This window comes from Vanessa cardui, chromosome Z, assembly GCF_905220365.1.
Source record: "Vanessa cardui chromosome Z, ilVanCard2.1, whole genome shotgun sequence".
In the NCBI taxonomy this organism is placed as follows: Eukaryota; Metazoa; Arthropoda; class Insecta; order Lepidoptera; family Nymphalidae; genus Vanessa; species Vanessa cardui.
In genome coordinates this window covers 2319143-2334211 of record NC_061154.1, presented here as the reverse complement: position 1 = coordinate 2334211, position 15069 = coordinate 2319143, and the positions used below count along the sequence as shown (strand labels likewise).

At 31.6% G+C, this 15069-nt stretch overlaps 1 protein-coding gene across 1 annotated transcript; it reads right to left on the bottom strand.

Moving 5' to 3' along the window:
- Positions 1–442: 442 nt before the first annotated feature.
- LOC124543180 (probable cytochrome P450 305a1) lies at positions 443–14015 on the bottom strand. The gene is made up of 8 exons (XM_047121261.1): positions 13864–14015; positions 8015–8269; positions 6998–7216; positions 5313–5494; positions 4833–4929; positions 3017–3194; positions 2156–2415; positions 443–729 (listed from the first exon to the last, which is right to left on the bottom strand). The coding sequence occupies exons 1-8, from the start codon at positions 13946–13948 to the stop codon at positions 542–544; spliced, it is 1464 nt and encodes a 487-aa protein (XP_046977217.1). The 5' UTR covers positions 13949–14015; the 3' UTR covers positions 443–541.
- Between the last annotated feature and the right edge of the window lie 1054 nt (positions 14016–15069).

Here is a 15069-nt window from a genome sequence, read left to right as displayed (position 1 = left end):
ATATTCCCTTAATTTTTCGTTTGTCTAACCTTCAAAGTTAAATTAATCAACTCGATAATTGACTACGCAGTATGACATCATTGGTAGGAGCCCAATAGTATCATTTGATAACATGTTCTACGGCGATAACTAATTATGTATCTTCAATTTTTTTTATTCTGCTTTTAAAAATCCAAGCGGAATAGATAGTTAAATATGACACTTTACACTAGTAAATATATCAACAAAATCTTTCTAATATTGTTCTTGCACACAACGATTGCTACTGTTTTAATTTTTTTTTTTAATTTACAAACGAAATGAAGAACGATAAATAAATTATACAAAATATTCGATATTTAATTTTGTTAATCAGAGTTTCATTAACGTTCGAAAAGCGAAGGTAGTAATTGATGAACAAATTTTTTTTTTATTAATTTATTTTATTCTAGAATAAGCTTTTTTGAAATTGTCTGTCTGTGTGTCTTATATGAAGCGATCGCATTTTAAAGATATGTTATTAAGCAGCAATATAATAAATAAGATACTTTAATAATAGAAGTCACTGGTTTGATTTTCTTTTAATAAATCTGGCGGTAAATGGACGAGGTTCTGCGAGCAACCCGATGTAAGGTTCATCTGAAGGGAGCACGCCATTACTGGATACTATTTTGTATTTCTGTAAAATCGCTACCAACGATGTCAATAGGAAAGGTTTAGCCAACGGTTCCCCGGGACAGCGTCTGCGACCTGTGGGTGAAAATACAATAGGTATATATATCATAACGCGTCATCAAAGTTATACTGTTTAAAATACCTAAAGGAGTTTCTCATTTGCAATATTAAAACATAGTGTGGAATTCTTTCCGAATCGAAAGAACCTCGGAAATATAATTTTGTTAGGGTTGGAACATATTGATTTTTTTTAACTAATTTTCCGTTTGCGTTCTAAATGTTGTACTGTGTGTACTCTTAGTATGAGGGCAATTTACATCGTGTATTGTGTGCTTTGTAAGAAAATCTTAACTTAATAGTTTTATTTATTAGTTTATAATTTAGAAATACTTGTGTCAAAAATGGGAAACATGAATAGTGATTTTATTTTGACGTTTGCTGCGGAACAGTTGGACGATGATATTTGATTTATTTATTACATACATAAATAATTCTGATATCTTATTATAAATAATTCATTCGCATTTTAAATTTATATTTTGTTAAATCAAAGTAAAATAGATGCCGGCACCAGTGGACATATGTCATCTAATATTTATCATTGCTTATTTCTCACTTCTCATAAGTAAGGATTAATAGTTATTCGAAAGAAATGACTTGTCAAATTACTTTAATAGACTTTTCTTTTACGCATTAGTATATAATTCCGATCGAACAAGATAAGGTATACTTAGTATAGACTATGACTTGAATGCAATAGCTGATAAAGATAAAAGCTGTGGTATAATAAAAAGTAGTAAAACTTTATTTAAAAGTATACTAACGTGACTTTTAACGCCATCTATTGACGATTGAGAGTAAGTGTTTTAGTGACATCTAGCGAGAAACACAGATATCATAAAGCGTAAAAATAAGGAACTTGTATGTACTTTAATTCATAATAAAAACAGTAGAATGCCTCAATTAACGATAACACGTAGGATATATTTTTATACTTTTCAACTTACATTGCCCAATTGTTCTTCATGATAAATGCTTTTATTTTAACAGGATAATACCTATTATATATCTATAGCGTATTAGTAAGGTTTACTTTACAAATTAGTCATATTTTTATTGAAATCGGTTGAGCTTCGAATATTACAAATTAAATAATTAAAAAGTGAAAAAATAGTGGGCGCAGAGAGCTTTGGAACTACTTGTCTATTTTATATTAATACAATGATAATTGATTGAAAAAATTTAGAAAATGAAACAACAAAATAAAGGAATATAAAATAAGTAAAATAATCATTCAAATTCCTATATAAATGTAGGATGAAGGAGTTTAACAAAACACTGATTAAATTTATCGCATAATAAAAATCCTACATTATTGGTATTCGCAAAGCTTAAAATGAAATCAAATTAAATTAATACACAAACAATAATAATAAGCACGTTACGGACAAGTGATAGCTTTTATTACCTCAAAAAAAAAAATTAAAAAAAAAACACTTACCCAAACCAAACGGCAGTGAAAGTGTCGAAGTTTTCAGCGAGCCTTTCGCATCGATAAATCTCATCGGTTCGAATTTAGCCGGCTCGTCCCACAGCTCCGGGTCCGCGTGTAAGTCGCCGAGAGACACGAGAACAGTCGTACCCGAGGGAATTGTATAGCCATCCACGGTGACGTCACTAAGCGTCCTTCTAGCACCAGAAAATACGGCTATTGTATAAAATCTTTGGACCTCGCACAGAAACGCTGTAGTGTACACGAGTCTGAAATAAAATTGTTATTTGACAAAGTTAAAATGTTTATAGTATTGCATTAGTTTATATTATATATAAAAGCTTACAACTTAACGGACTGTATAGATCAGACTATATTAAAGTCAAAGTCAATTTTTTTATTCAAAATAGAAGTGATTACTGATTGAAGTGATATTCAAATTACACTTCCTTACTGATAGTCAAAAAATCTACCACCGGTTCGGAATTTAATATCTCAGACCTGAGAAGAACCGGCGAAAGAAAATCAGCGGTATCATTTATATATATATAATATATATAAACCAAATATACAAAATAAATTAGAATTATTAATAACGGGACCAAAAGTTGAGTTAACTGATAATTTATATTTTATGAAAGTAAAATCCACAGTAAATATATACAAAGTAAATAATGTAATAGCATCAAAATGCTTTATAGAGATTGGCTATAGTAGTTGTGATTACACACCCATTACACACACACAATTACACGCACATAAGTCTAAAAATGCCAAAAAATGGTTACAAATCATTTTCTAAACTGATTTCCATGATAGTTAGTAAATTACTCAAACACTTGTATACACAGTTTTTGCTATTATACTTACCTCTTTATATCTGACCAATTATAATCTTCTTCACCTAGAACACTAACAATTTCTTGGTATATTTTCTCTTGTATATCCGCGTATCGTAATGCTGCTAATATCATAAAATCGAACGAACTTCCCGTCGTCTGTGCACCAGCAATAAGAAAATCTAAACATATACCTATCAATTGATCCTCTGAAAGAATACAAATAAGTAAGAATAAACAACTGTGTAATTGAGACGAAGGTGTTGTAGTAGGTATGTAAATAGCATTTCTTATTATTATTATTTACTAACATTCCCACAAAAATTTAATTCAATTCAACGACATTAAAGAGACATTTTTATACTATAGGTTCATTTAAAGGACATAATTTAATTGACCATTGAAACAATAGGTTGTATTCGAGTCATGTTCAAAAATTCTAAACTTATTCATCTAAAATAAGTATATTTGTAGTATAAAAAGGACTGTTCAACTTGATGAATTTTTGTATAAATTGATAGCTTATGTAAATGATAACTAGTTTTTTTTTTAATCACGCCATTAACGAATCTTCTGAGCAATATAAGTAAACGTAAAATTAAACGTCAGTTAGGCAAAAAGTATATAATTACATATGTAGCGGTAAAAAAATTATAACGGCCTCAAATACATTTTATGTGTAATACCATAAAAAGGTGTTAAATTATCTGTGACAAGACAAATCGGAATTGTTTTCAACGAATTGAGACACTAAAAAGTTAAAAATAATGAATTATAGCTCTTTAGGACTTTATTTATCGAAATGGCATCTTAAGAATCTTGAAATGGAGAGAGGAAGAACAAGGGAATATTAACCGAATATTCCTGGGCAAGCATAACTGAATTATGACATATTTCATCTCCTTGAGTGATAGAGAAAGCAATACTACGTACGTAACCATCAAACCGCGTGGATCTTAATACAATAAGCTATAGACTGTCAAGTATAAGTTGGCGTTCTTGTGGCAGCACCGGCTACTACACCCTTTGTTTTGCCACTTTTTTGTTTATTTTACCAATATCTCTCTAGAAAATAATTCTCTACGTCTCATTTTTAATAGATTTTGGTTAAGTTTTCTTAATAAGGGCAAATAAAACAAATAAGATATAAATGAACAAAAAAAAATAGTACATGTTTTTGCCACACGCCAACTTACAATTGACGTGCTATACATACATTGTGAAAAGAATAGGAGACCATTAGATGGCTAGAGCTTAAACCATCAGTGACACAATTACAGGCTACTTATTAATACAGCTAGGCGGATTATAAAATGTGCCATGTAAATGGTCACCAACATCCATAGACGTTATGCATGTAATAATATAAACCATTCACAACATCAATTTAATTAGTGGTAATGCGCCACCAACCTTGGAACTAAGATGTTTCGTCCCTTGTGCCTCATTTACCTTTCAAACCGAAACGCAATGATACTCAGTATTGCTGTTTAGGAGTAGAATATCCAATGGGGGAATCTATTCCGGCTTCATAAATCACTACATAGTATTAAACAAATTCGCTTCCCGCTGTCTATTTGTGGATTTTGATGCGTTTTTTTATAGATATAGTAATTCAACAGGAAGGTTTTAATGTGTTACAACATGCACAATATAGTAGAAAAACACTGATATAACTTTAAAGGTTTCTAATGTGATGTCGTAAATAAATATATTGCGCTTACAACTGCAGATACTGGTTGAACCCTACGAGATAGATAATATTCAAAGACATTCTGTAATATATTTAGTATAGCATTGCACCCATTAGATGCAAATGGCTTGTTGTTTTTATAACATCAACTCACCTGTGTACGTTTCTTTATTTTGACGCATTTCATCCATAAAAGCATATATATAATCTGTTCCTTTAACTGATCTATTTTTGTGTTTATTTATTGACTCCTGAAACCAAAACGACCATTAATTAAGGATATAATCTTATCCTTTTTGATGATTGTTTTGTGGCTGCAAATTAGATACTTGAGTTGAATCCCTGTTAGGTCCATTTATGTAAAATATATCGGTTATAAGTCCCAAATGATTATTAATCCCCAAACCTCTTACAGAAGATAGAGCTCTAATAATGCTTCTAGCCCACCTAGATACCTAATCGAGGTATTATTGTCACAATTGAAGATTAGACACTTGAAGCTTCTAATCTTGAAAGAGTATTCTGCTTTGAATAACCTTAAAAGTAATGAAACAACACTTCAACACTATTGCAGGGTTATTGGGTGTTTAATGCCAGTTGAACTTTATATACGAGTGAGTAAATTTTGACTTACTATAATAATGTCATAGAGTTGCTCATTCATTCTCTTAATAACAGCATAACCACTCCATTCAGGTGCGATAAATCTTAGGAAAGGCCACTGGTTCAGCCACCCTCCGGCCATCGTAAAGATTTTCGACCTAGCGCTCAGCAATTCTATTATTTTCTTTAGTTGCGATTCTTTTATAGGTTCGCCTGAAATTACGTTAATTTTATAAATAATAACACATTATTTTCTGTTTTGTCATTAACTTGTTTATTATGTCAGTGTAAATTTACATCAATTACTGAAGATACATCCATGTTGTAATCCCTTACTGGGAAATCAGACAAAATAGAAGATACATAAAACCAACACCAGAAGGTGTAGCGCATTTTGGAGAATATTTTGCGTGGATAAAAATATGGCTATAAGTCGAAGCGCTTCGCGGATTCACGTTCTTTAAATTTAGACCATTGACGTCATTAATTAAGGAAAAACAGTATAGGTCGTGTCAAATTTATATAGAGAAGCACTAAAAATATTCATACAGACTATTGTAGTTCTTATACAATAGGAACAAAAATAAAAACCATCCAATCGACTATCTTTTAACGTCCAAAACGAAATACAATTATGGCAAGAATGAGTGAGGACCACTTCCAGTAAAATTATGTAGCGCTACGCCAGCGCTACGTAATTTTAACAAGCTAGACAAACTAGGCGTAATAGTGTTTAGCGTTGTAGCATCAATATGTCACATGTTGTTTCGCATGACTTAGAGCTGGTTTAAATTAGGCCAAACTAACATATCTAATATGACAACCGTACGTAGGTGTGAACATTTTAATAGCATGATTGATTAATACGAGAGGTCACCTATGAAATTGCCGTTCTGCAATACTGGACGTTATAAATCAAAATATTTCTTGTTTGATTAAGAATTATTATGTTAATATTATTTTATTATAGTATCGAGTATTTGTTACATATGAATACCGCCACGTTACTTGCTGATTGTTTTGTTTATCAATAAAAATAAAAATAATAGAAAAAGAAAATTGACGGTAGTTGATAGGTGCCGGTGTTTATATTTGGTAGATAACTATCGGCGACGATATTATTACCGGTAGACATAGACTTAAGAACCTAAATGATGGCAGGCGAAGAAAGACGGTAACGGAATTGTGGCTGAATTAAAGGAAGTTTAGCGAGCCGACGATAGCTAGAGTCAATTATGGACCAGATTAAATCAGGCCATATACTAGCGGCTTAAAAGAAGGACGTTGATATTGATGAAAGTTAGTTCACCATCAATAATAAGTTGACTGTAGATATGACTGATAGTTTGGTCTCGATCGATTGTAAACTTTTACGTAAAATATCTGATAAACTTACTAAAGTCTAAATTTGATACCGTCTTTGTAATACGAAACAGTAGTATCCGGTATATTAGATAAAAATTCAAGAATAAAAGTATAAGGCGTAGGTAGGACTTGCGTGGGATGTGTAGGCGAAGGGAACGTTTCGCGCGATTACTCTAATCGATCAACCTCCGATTACTGAAACGTTCAAATTCAGATTTACTAACTAAATTTTAAACGCTCATATATTGCGTCATCGGTTAACACCGACCAATTACAAATCAGATTTTGTAATCATAAATAAGGCAGCATCAGGAACTGAAGGTCTGAGCGAACGTTATTTTATACAATTACCTGCTACATACTTCCACAGTATGTTCATGGCGGTCATTGCGACTGCAGCTTTTATATTTATTGGATTTCCATTGCTGCTGTCGATAATATTCAGTATATTTGTCAAATTTTCTTTGATGTCTTTATGCATCAACTGTTTCCCATAACCCAAATTTCTTAAATATTTAAATGTGAACAATCTGTGTTCTTTCCAAAGAGGACCATCTACGAAAGTGATACCTGGAAAATGAATAATGATTATTATTAAGTCTAATCGCATATACTCCTTGTATTAATAATTAACTTGAACCTCGAAAAATTCACCAAATACCCCTAACTTTCCCATCGTTAGTGATACTATTATTAGAACTGAAAATACAAGACTAAATAAAGAAATAAAATTATAATTTGTCTAACATCTCGCTGTTTCTTAACGTGGAACTCCACTCATTTATGAGATTATGTCTTACAATGTACAGCAATAATTTCCATTGCTGAGCTCCGAATTAATGTTGAAAAGGAAGAGCACGAATATAATGGGTACAACATTATTTCATTATATTTCTATATTAATCTCTAATCTGTATACTGGTGTGTACACCGGTTTTCATGGGTACGCCACTCCGAGGTCCCAGGTTCGATTCCGGACCGGGTCAATGTAGATTATTATTAGTTTTCTATGTTGTCTTGGGTCTGGGTGTTAGTGGTACCGTCGTTACTTCTGATTTTCCATAACACAAGTTCTTTAGCTACTTACATTGGGATCAGAGTGATGTATGTGATTTTGTCTCATATTTATTATTTATTTCTTATATAAAAACATGAATGTTATCAATGACCCATCTAAATTACATTACATTACATTAAAAGCCTGTAAATATCCCACTACTGGGCTAAGGCCCCCTCTCCCTTTGAGGAGAAGAATGGAGGCGCATTTTTATATCTTAAAAGTAATATTATGTCTGATAAGTTCATTGAACTCTTAATTGTTTCAAATTGTATAATTTTTATTACCAAATTTTAAAGACCAAAACTAACCAGCCCTTCTACCAAACGACCTTAGTCTTAAGAAAAAGCTGTCTGGCCGAGCATCGAACTCTTTGTCATTGCTGACTTGCCGGATATTTTTCTCTCCATACACGACTACTACCCTCTCGTTTCCCATTTTCAATCCTAGAACATTCGTGGAATATTCTTTCGCCATTTCGGATATTGCTTTCCACTGCGAACCGTGTTTAATAGTTCTTGTGTGTAAAATATTATTACAACCGAAAAATGGATACCATCTGGGACCTGTAATTTAATAATATATTGAACTAATTATACATATATAAAAAATATAAAAAAGTTAAGGTATATAAATGTCACACTCTCCGGACTGATTTTGAGATAGTTTCTGCTAATTTAACCACGCAGTTCCATAGCTGATTGTTGGTTCAGTGTGGCAAATTATCATAAATGCAGATTTCCTTACGATGTTTTCCTTCATTGCCGAGCGTGGAAAAATAATAAAAGCAAATTAAAATACACCACAATAATAATCAGTGTTTGTCCTAGTATGAACTCGCTGTCTTCAGATGGAAATATAATTGTAATAAAATACACCAAATATCATTATTAATAATAATTATTACAGTACCATTCATTAAGTGTATATTATGCATGTAATGTTTATGTACCTAAATAATTAAAGTATTTTTTACTCCTTTTGCGTCATACGCAGGAAAACTAGTGAACGTATCTGTATTAGAGGATGACCAATCGCAATAATCCGTAGATGGTTTTTTTTTCGTTACGCCCAACGATGCGCTTGGGTAACCATACATGTAATATTCAAATTATAAATGCCATAATTCTTGTAAACTGTACACATTAAAATTTACTTATATACTTTAATCTATATCATAACTTACAATAATATTCATTACTTTATTAACATATTACTATCAAAAGTTTGGTTTTTTAAGCATTGTCGATGTCAACTCTCGACATCATATTCTGAGCATTAACTTAAAAAATCAACAAAAGGGTAATAATATTTATTATTAAATAATATTTACCGGTAGTGATAATATCATATATTAATAACGTTTCTCGATAATTAACTTATTTTGAACGACCGTTAATTCTATTATAAAAATTATATCTTATTTGTACTTCCTACAATATTGCATTAAGTTGCAATAAATTGCCAATTACTTCTATTCATTCGATACGCCGTAATGATGTTTTCAATATGAAAGAAAAAAATGTAGATCAGCGGGAGTACAAATTATCCATACAGCGTTTCTTCGAATGCAGATACCGGCAAGTTGTCGAGATTTAAAATATAAAATATTGCAGGGAATATTACCGGGCGGGTACCCGGGTATACACGTGTAACCTTGGGGGGGAGTTGAGTCTAAATGCAATGAAAGACTTAATCCGCTTGTGCGAGTACACTATACCAATATCGCGTTCCGTTTAATATGGGACTTTGTGATCAACTTATATGGAAAACGTCTAATAGTGAAACGTCAGCTGTTTAAAATTAGAATTATCTTCTTGAATTTAACATAATCTATATATTTGTATGTTTTGTTAGCTGTACTAATACTGTAGATGCAAGTAACTTCTGTCCGTCTGCTTCGCTTTTGTCCAATACACTGAACTGATATTGTTTTAATCTAAGGGACTAATTAAAGAAAAATATTGATTGTTAACTAACTCATTCTATAAATAAATAAGTGTAATATAATTATGAAAAAAACAATGTTTACTGTGATCCCCATAAAAAAAAAACAGTAACCATGACGTTCCCAGATAAAAGTATTTAAAGTTTAGTTTATTTCCAGTTAAATAATAATTAATTAATTGATTTGTCCCAGTAAAGCAAGGCCAACAGAAAAACGGTCAATTACGATTTGCATCATTATCTTAATTTCATTAACACCGATTCCTTATTGAGCATCTATTACCTTACGGGTTTAATGACTCAACTTATAAGGCTGTGAATCTACAGTCCTGGCATATATCGGATGTCGGCTCAGTAAAACATTCTCTTGTCTATGTCGACTATTTTCATTTTGTTTACTAGTTACCAACTAGCTTTATTTAGCAATATCAAATAGAGAACATTATCCATAAAATAAAAAAAAAAAACGATTCATAGAGTAATAATTTCCTGTTGTATTATTACCTTGAGCACAGATTATCAAAATAAAAAATATAAAAGTTAATGCTGACATATATGGTAGTGATTAATAGAACTTGTCACTTTGTTGTAACTCGTCATCATATGGCAACACATCAAATTTGATGCCTTTCAACAGGTCACCGTGTCAATTGGCTCCTATATAGATAAATAAAGGTCGTCTGCAGCACGTCTGCCTGGCATTAAGTTTTAAATGTTGGCAATAAAAATCCAATTAAATTTATGAAACTTACAAATTGACGTAAGTATGTACAAAGTTAAAATAGCGTGATGCTGTTTCATATGACTTTGTTATAATACGTGCAAAAAAAAACATGATTTATAAATGACATTAATTATTATTTTAGTAGTAGTTATAACAAACAATTTTTTATTCATAATAAAACTGACTATATAATATATCACATTGAATAAATTACATTGTGTTATACTTATATTGTTCTTGTAATGATTATTTATTTATACTCATTTTTAATATGAGTCATAAGAAAGAATAATTTATGAATAACTGACTATAAAATCGATAATACTTATTAAAAATACGCATCAAAAATGTAACCTTCACCTTTTTTAAATCGATTAAGACGTGTGTGTATATTGACATCAAAACCCGAATAAAAATTTAAAAAGATTTTATTTCCTATCGTTATTGCGATTTCTATAGATAAAAAAAATAATTATGAAAATGCTTGTAATTCTAAATATCTAATTAGGATTTTAAGTGGTATATGACATAATATCGGCTGCACTGTGTAATAAATGTTCTGTGTGTCTAATTAAGATACAACCTAACATAAATTTTAACAGTACACCGTGATAAAGTTTATTTTTTAAAACTGTTTCCATTGTTCGCGAGAGACAAATAATTGTTTTTAAATACCTCAAGAGTTTCATTAAATTGTGGCATGTGTAATCTAGGAATGTATCCTACTGAGTTTCCATATGATTAACTTGTGTTGTCTAATTTGAGGTTGTTATAGGGACGGAGGAATTTGTTTTATACTATGTGATGCCATTAAACAAATAATTAACTGAAATTCACAGACATACATTTAAATACAATAAAGATAGAATTCCAAAATGAAATACGCCCGCCCAAACATTCAGTATGCACGTACGAACATGAATATAAATACATATATATCAAATTTCATGTCTTAAAGTCAATATCAGAAAAAATATATTTTGCAACGTTTTTGTAATAAATAATTATTAATATTTGAGGAATATGTTTATTAGATATATAATTTTCGCGTCTATTTGGTGCTTTACGGTTGAAACACCACACAAAGTTAGACAAGGGACAGAACAGGCCATCTGTTAGACGTCACTTCGAGCGTGGAGGCAAAGGCTATCTAAGACCATCAATGGTTTTAGCAGCAGACGAAGTTCGGTATCTGTACTATAAGCAGAACTTTATCACAGGGGCAGACTAGAGGCTGGGATGGTACTAGTGATGAAGTAGATTTAATGAACGATATTTACTTACAAAATCTTTCCGTATAAATTATTCCGAATAGACAGATAAGCTTCTAACTAAAGGCACAATGGACATAACGTAGGTATTATCTTCTTAGGTTGGTGGAACATTGGTGTAATGTAAGGAATGGTTATTGTTACCTACAGCGCCAATATGTATGGGCGGTGTTAAAAACTTATCATCACGAATAACTTTTTCGTAAATATTCCATAAAAACCTATAATTAATTTAACAACTGAAAAATAATAATACTTCTTAGTAGGTAAATACTTTTTACAGATAAAATTAAAATATGGAACCGTCATCTCTTACCTACGGAACTCACTACTAAGTAAATGAATAAAATTTCATGCATAAGACTTAAAAATATTAAATCAAATAAAATATAAAAATTATTATACAAAAATTAAAATTCGCAACATAAATACAATTTCACACAAAAGCCAAAATCGGATGAATAGATAATTTCTTTGTTATTCATAAATAAATATATCAATATAAAAGAATAAACAGGCTTTTTAGGTTTTGAGAGTATATATTTTGGAAATATAATATGTTATGATAATAAACACTATCATGAAACTTCGCCATAATTTTACTTAATTAGAAACACAATATTCTAGGACACCTTTTTATTTCGAAATAGCTACCAATTAGTAATTTTACCGACAGATCAAGTTCCGGGAAATGATTGTCTGCTAAGGCAACATATTTGGTAAATCAAATACAATCGAATACAATATTTAATTTTATTTTAAACTGATCAAATGAAAAGTCAAATTAAGTCGTTAATTATTCATATTTAAATGGGTCTTTTTTATATAGTAGGGCAGGAAATGGGAAGCTTGATGTAACCGCGTATACACAGTAGAACGCCGATTATCCGAATGAATTGGGGCTGGGCTCGATTCGGATAATTGGACAAAAACTAATAATAATTAAAAAAAACTAGTATAAAAGAACACACACAGCAACAAACACAGTTCTACAAAAACGCTCACTAGAACATCTCAATCAGAGTAAGTTGCAACCACACCCAGCCTTAATTAAAGTAATATGTGTAAAATTACTTGGGTTTTACAGGACGCTCAAGAGCGATTCGGATAATTTGCGATTCGGTTAATTGGTGTTCGGATAATCGGCGTTCTACTGTATTTACATTAGCGCTGTAAGAAATATTAACCATGGCATACATCGATTGAAGTAGAACCTTCTATCACCACCAATAACTATTATTATTTATACATAATAAAAAAAATCCCTACGGGATTAAAAAAATGAAGCAAAACATCACGTTTTCAATATTAGTTATACTAATAATAGTGATCAATTAACGATTGTAAATATTTACACTTAAATACTAAGTGTATTTATGTGTAAATATATACAATCATTAATGAACACAAAAAAATTATATTGTCGAATTAGTTCGTAAAAAAAATATATTTAAATGCGTATAATATGTAAATGTGTATCTTTGTAATACTTATCTATCGTTAAAGATACTTCGATAGCTATTTTTCGTTGAAAAAAGACAAGATCAAAAGAAATATGGATACCAGAACAACCCTTAAAATTAAATATATTGTGAGAATATTTCTTAGTTCGGCTCTTTATTAAGAAATTAGCGCATCCAAGTTTTGAATGTGTTTTTTCTGACTGAGATGCACCTTATTTAAAAAAGGAATGTTCAAGTAATCACTTTGTGGGTGTCTCGGCATAACGATCGCAATGGGACATAACCACTAAACCTAACCATACCACCACCACCACCACCACCCACTAACCACCAAAACGGAATATTGTAATAGTAATAGTAATAGTAACAAGATCGCTCTGAACTCTTTATCCTCTTATATTAACCACTTTTGTGGTTTTCTATATTATTCTATTGTTTTTTTTCTCAATGATTTAGAGACGTTTTTTGTTGTCAATGAGAAAGCAATTGATTAGAATCATTTCTCCTAATAATAAAATACACATTTTTTTAGATTTCACTCGATAGGTTAAACTGTCGTTTTTACTAGCCGTTAATAATGAAAACCATTTAAATATTAACTAAAACCTGATAACTGATCGTTATATAATGTTTGTTAATTAGAAAATATATTTACTAATTAACGCGAATAAAATATGATTACAAAAAGAATTTCGCCTGCAATCTTAATTCATTCTAATTTCGATATTGTTAATAAAAGTGGGAATCGCTCTCACCTGGTGGATAATTTTTCGGCTTAACGATCATGTTGACGAGAACGGACAGCAATAGAACCGTCGTGATTAAAATCCATAATAACATGATGGTATCGAAATAAAACTATACAAATTTATTTATTTGAGACGACGAGATTCTCGACCGTTTTAGGCTAAATGATAATGTAATTGAACGCTTTGGCGCTATCATTCTCATTATATACCCCTCCGAACCTTAATAAGCATATCATAACATGACTGTTTTTCTCAGGTAAAACCTAACGTCAGCAAAATCGCTGACGACGAACGACAAATGCCGCTTCTTTATATTAACTACCGCCCCGTCCCAGCTTCGTTCAGCGCTAAATTTCTGAAGTACATAATATATTTGATCGAAAATTACAAAGAACGTCATATCATTCGATGATCCAGATATGTTAGATATCAAGACGGAATGTTCTTGGTATTATTTGCGATTTACAATTAAGATACGACTGAACGGATTCTAATGTGGTTTAGTACAGAAGTCGATTAAGCCTTCGTTCGTGCTCGCGAACCCATACTTTGCTGCCTATTTTTGATTAGGGATCATTGCACGGTTCGTCTTTTAAAATTGAAAGGCATTACGCACGATTAACTTATTGAGTTGCCTTTTACGTAGTCTTAAAATTGCAGGATACCTTTACAATCTTTGGAGCCTTTTTGTAGAACGGGATGCATAGGTATTTAATTAACGCTGGTCTTTTTAGCTTAACTTATTATGGCTATATTTATATTTCTTTGTACTAAAGAGAATGGCATGTTGACGGTGATGATCATACTTGAACATTCGGAGTTGCAACAGACTTAAATTTAAAATAATGTCATTTAGAATTGGAGTTCGTTACGAGTGACATCTATGTTGCATTGAATGATTTATAAATTGACTGTGTCAGTGGTCAGTTTCGTCGAACGAAACCACCGGACATGACAACCACAAGGACGTGACAACCAAAGGATTGGACCACTTACACAAGGACGAAGACACCACCTGGTATGACGCGGTAGCCGAGGCTACGGAGGAGGAACAGTCCGGATAAGGAGGGCAACCTCGAGACCCCACCCAAGCCTAGTCTAGGCCAGGCAGGGAGACCAGTGATGAGTGGTCAGTTGTATCTACAGTCGAACTTATGAAAATCCAGCAGATTCGGCGTTATTTCATTGAAATTGGAAGGTAGAGCCGTTGAC